Source organism: Triticum aestivum, chromosome 6A, assembly GCF_018294505.1.
Source record: "Triticum aestivum cultivar Chinese Spring chromosome 6A, IWGSC CS RefSeq v2.1, whole genome shotgun sequence".
Taxonomy (NCBI): domain Eukaryota; kingdom Viridiplantae; phylum Streptophyta; class Magnoliopsida; order Poales; family Poaceae; genus Triticum; species Triticum aestivum.
The window spans coordinates 496,138,710-496,142,968 of NC_057809.1; the positions used below are offsets into that span (position 1 = coordinate 496,138,710).

At 54.9% G+C, this 4,259-nt stretch overlaps 1 protein-coding gene across 1 annotated transcript; it reads left to right on the forward strand.

Moving 5' to 3' along the window:
- Positions 1-1,632: 1,632 nt before the first annotated feature.
- Positions 1,633-3,844, forward strand: LOC123128084 (protein NRT1/ PTR FAMILY 8.3). The gene is made up of 2 exons (XM_044547996.1): positions 1,633-1,900; positions 1,994-3,844. The coding sequence occupies exons 1-2, from the start codon at positions 1,762-1,764 to the stop codon at positions 3,583-3,585; spliced, it is 1,731 nt and encodes a 576-aa protein (XP_044403931.1). The 5' UTR covers positions 1,633-1,761; the 3' UTR covers positions 3,586-3,844.
- Positions 3,845-4,259: the final 415 nt, after the last annotated feature.

The window sequence follows — 4,259 nt, forward strand, 5'->3', positions numbered from 1 at the left end:
ACGCCGGTCGAACCAGTACTTCCTGTACTCTCTGATGTACCAGCGGTACCTCGAGCCATCCTCGACACTCGCTAGAAGCGTAAGCAAGGAGCCATGGTGGAACAGGTTCTGGTGCGCTAGTCGGATCAAACCAAGATCGACGACACCTGGGAAGACAAGAAAGAGCTGCAAGCTCGTTTTCCAGCGGCTGAGGCTTGGGGTCAAGCCTCTTCTCAAGAAGGAGGGGATGTCAGGCCCAGTACCACTCCTTGTCCTCCCATTGTCCTCCCATCGTCAAGTATACGGCCTCGGCGTGGGCTGGCCCGCAAGACGAAGGAAGCCCAACCCGCGGAACCAAGGCCCAGAGTGGGTGTGACCGAGCGGAGGCACCAACTACTTAAAGGCACACGCGGAGAAGGCCAAACCATCCAGTGGATCACGGCACCCGGCGGCGGCGGCTTCATGTTCCTCTCCCGACCCCCTTGTGTACCACTCCTTGTAATCGCTATCAGATACTCGAATTCGTGAGCAAGTGCAATAGGTCGTGTGATATACTACCTGGGTGCTAACATTTTATAAGGGCGTTGAAACTGTTGGATGAATTACAAATTCCATGGCCATCTTTAGAAATGACGCGTAAGCGTCTAGTAATCCCAACTATGCAACCATGCGTGCTAGCCTCAGATGGCAGTGCTTGTTTAGTTTTGTACTTGTACAATGGTAGATGCAGAGATGAAGTCAAATCATCAGATTCAGAAGAGGTAAGAAGAACAAACTCTGATGAGCAGGCTCACCATCAGATCCAACAGATTCAGAATGAATACTACACGTTATATGCGAGGAACATTGCACTTGGCACGATATGATAAAAGGGAGAATAAGAAATCTTTTTGAGGAAAAGCAGCAGCCTTGGTTTCTTTTCCAATTAATTCAGAGAAGAGTAAGAACTACACTAGAGACTAAACTGAGTCAGCTTCTTTTGAACCCCCTCGTGGTTTTGTGGAGAATGCTTGAGTGAAGAAGAGGTAACTCAGTTGAGCAGATATGACTTGAGAGCTGGGATCGCTGTTCAGCAACGACTGTGCACGGACAATGAGGCAAGAACTGTTCAAATTGACTGACATTGTTTGTTTACTTACCACTGTAGTATCAATATGGATAAGGAAAAGTAGTGTATAGTATCCAATTGCAGCCTGCTAGATAAGGAAAGAACACCTTTGAAACTGAAGCCTCTGCTCCTCTTGGCACCTACCGCACCAAGTTGATACTACAGTGGACAACGCCAAGTTGGCTGAGCAGTTCAGAAAGAACAACTTTGACGATGACATGAACTCTTTTCCAACGCAAGTTGGCTGGGCAGTTCAGTCTCCTTTCCGGCGCCAAGCAAAGCAAGCTACCACGTGTGTAGATAAATACAGTAATCTAATCTAGTAGACGCAATGATCCGACATGGCATGCACTCTGGAGACCGGAGACCGGGGAATGAGTGGCTGCATGCACTCTGGCCACCTCCTGCTGCGTCGAAATTTCCGGCCTTGCAGAGTCGTGGACTAGTATGCATAGGCAGGCGGCGCACGCACGTGTTGGTGAGATTTGAATGTTAGCCAGCCAATGGATGGATCCCGTCCAAGTTGAACCTGCTATATAAACCTCCGCGGCAGCACAACACAGCAGCAGCAGCCAAAGCCTGTGGCGAGCAAAGAAAAAGTTCAGAGAGGATAGCTAGGTGATTCCTTCACAGACCACTTCCGCTTCCAACAAATCCATCACCTCGTCCGCGTCATGGACGTCTTGGAGAGAGGCGAACGCGCGCCGCTCCTGCAGAGTCACGGCCCAAAGGTTCAGGAGGATGATAGCCTGCAGGTGCCGCTCCTGAAGCACAAGAAGCGGGGCGGCAGCAAGGCACCAGCAGTTATTCTATGTAAGCAAAGCTCAATGTTCTTCTTATTGTCTTCTTATTGTAGCTCGAAGAGGCTGGTGGTTTAACTGAACTTTTCGCAATTGAATGGTGCAGTGTTCGAATGTCTAGAGAGCACGGCGTTCAATGGCATCTCCACCAACCTGGTGGTGTACCTGGAGACCGTCCTCCACGGCAGCAACCTCGCCAGCGCCTCCAACGTCGCCACCTGGTTCGGCACCAGCTACCTCACCCCCGTCTTCGGCGCCATCATCGCCGACTCCTTCTGGGGCAACTACAACACCATCCTCGTCTCCCTCGTCGTCTACCTTCTCGGCATGATGCTCGTCACCTTCTCCGCCTTCGTGCCCACCACCACGGCGGCGCTGTGCGCGGCGGGCGCGTCGTGCGCCGGCACCGCCGGCACGTGGGGGCTGAGCTCGCAGACCGTGGCTTTCGTGGGGCTGTACCTCGTGGCGATCGGGTGCGGCGGGGTGCGCTCGTCGCTGCTGCCGTTCGGAGCGGAGCAGTTCGACGACGACAGCGCGGCGGACCGGGAGGGCAAGGCGTCCTTCTTCAGCTGGTTCTACCTCTGCGTGAGCTTCGGCCCCATCATCTCCGGCGTGTTTCTCGTCTGGATCCAGCAGAACATCAGCTGGGGCCTCGGCTTCGGCATCGCCACCGCCTGCATCGCGCTCGCCTTCACCGCCTTCGTGCTCGCCACGCCCATGTACAAGCGCCGCATGCCCGCAGGCACGCCGCTCAAGAGCCTCTGCCAGGTCGTCGCCGCCGCGTGCAAGAAAATCAGCATCAAGGTGCCCGCCGAAGCCGAACACCTCTACGAGGTCAGTGACAAGATCGACTCACCCCAGCCTAAGATCGCGCACACCAGCGACTTCAAGTTCCTCGACAAGGCGGCCATCGTCACAGAGTCGGACATGGAGGAGAGGCCGGAGGCGGCGACCTCGTGGAAGCTCTGCACCGTGACTCAGGTGGAGGAGCTCAAGATCCTTCTGCGGCTGCTGCCCGTCTGGATCACCAGCGTCATCGTGTCATCGGCCTACTCGCAGATGAACACCACGTTCGTGCAGCAGGGCAGTGCCATGGAAATGACCATCCTGTCGATGCCCGTGCCCGCGGCGTCGCTGGTCTCGTTCGAGGTGATATGCGTCCTGACATGGGTGCTCCTCTACAACAAGGTGATCGTGCCAGCGTTGAGGAGCTTCTCCTCGAGCGGCGACGGCGAGCCGTCACAGCTGCAGCGGATGGGCGCGGGGCGGCTCCTCATGGCGCTCACCATGGCGGTGGCGGCGCTCGTGGAAATGAAGCGGCTCGACAGCGCGGCGCGCGGGGAGGAGATCAGCATCGCGTGGCAGCTGCCGCAGTACTTCTTCCTGGCCGGCGGAGAGGTGTTCTGCTACATCGCGCAGCTGGAGTTCTTCTTCGGCGAGGCGCCGGACACCATGAAAAGCATGTGCACGTCGCTCGCTCTGCTCACCATCGCGCTGGGGAGCTACATGAGCTCCTTCATCTACGCCATCGTGGAGGCCTTCACGGCGACGGGAGACAGCCCCGGGTGGATCTCCGACGACCTCAACAAGGGCCACCTCGACTACTTCTTCTGGGCCATGGCTGCAATGTGCACGCTCAACTTCGTCGTGTACAGCGGCATCGTCAAGAACTACAGGCTCAAGACGGTCATATCGTGATCGCTCGCGCAAGGATTCAAAGATTCCATTACATTCTATACATACATTACACAGGAAAGAGTAATTAGGAGTAGCCAGGTACCCTTTTTTTAGAAACTTGTAGCCAGGTACATATATATACACAAGAAACACCAGGAAGAAAATGTAAGATATAGAATTTTGTTTTCAGTCTTGCTAAGTCTCAGTCGACTTCGTTAAGTCTCAGTTGATACTATATCCATAAGTTTTACATTGATCCGTGTAATATTTTTTCAATTTTTTTTCTCTCTTGCATGCTATGTCACTTGAGTTAGAGCAACTTTAGCAGACCCCGCAAAATCGGCAAACCTGCAAAATTCCAGCGAGTATATGGGCTCGGCCCAATTTTCTAGCTAGAATCGAGCCCGTATACTCGCCGGACCCATAATTTTTTTTACCGCAAACCGCCCTCCCCCAACAGTATATCTACGGGTTCGCGGTGCATTTGCGGGTCGAAACTCTATCCCCCTGCCGCCGCGTCTCTCCGCAATTCCCCACTCCTCTTCTCATATTTCTCGCCGCCGATGAGCCCCTTCCGCCTCCAGCTGCCATGTGGGGCCACATGTGGAGCTCCGGCCGCGGCTCTGGGAGCAGATCCGGCGGCGGTAGTGACCCCGAGCGCGAGCAGCGTGTCCGGTCAGACGGCGCGAGGAAGC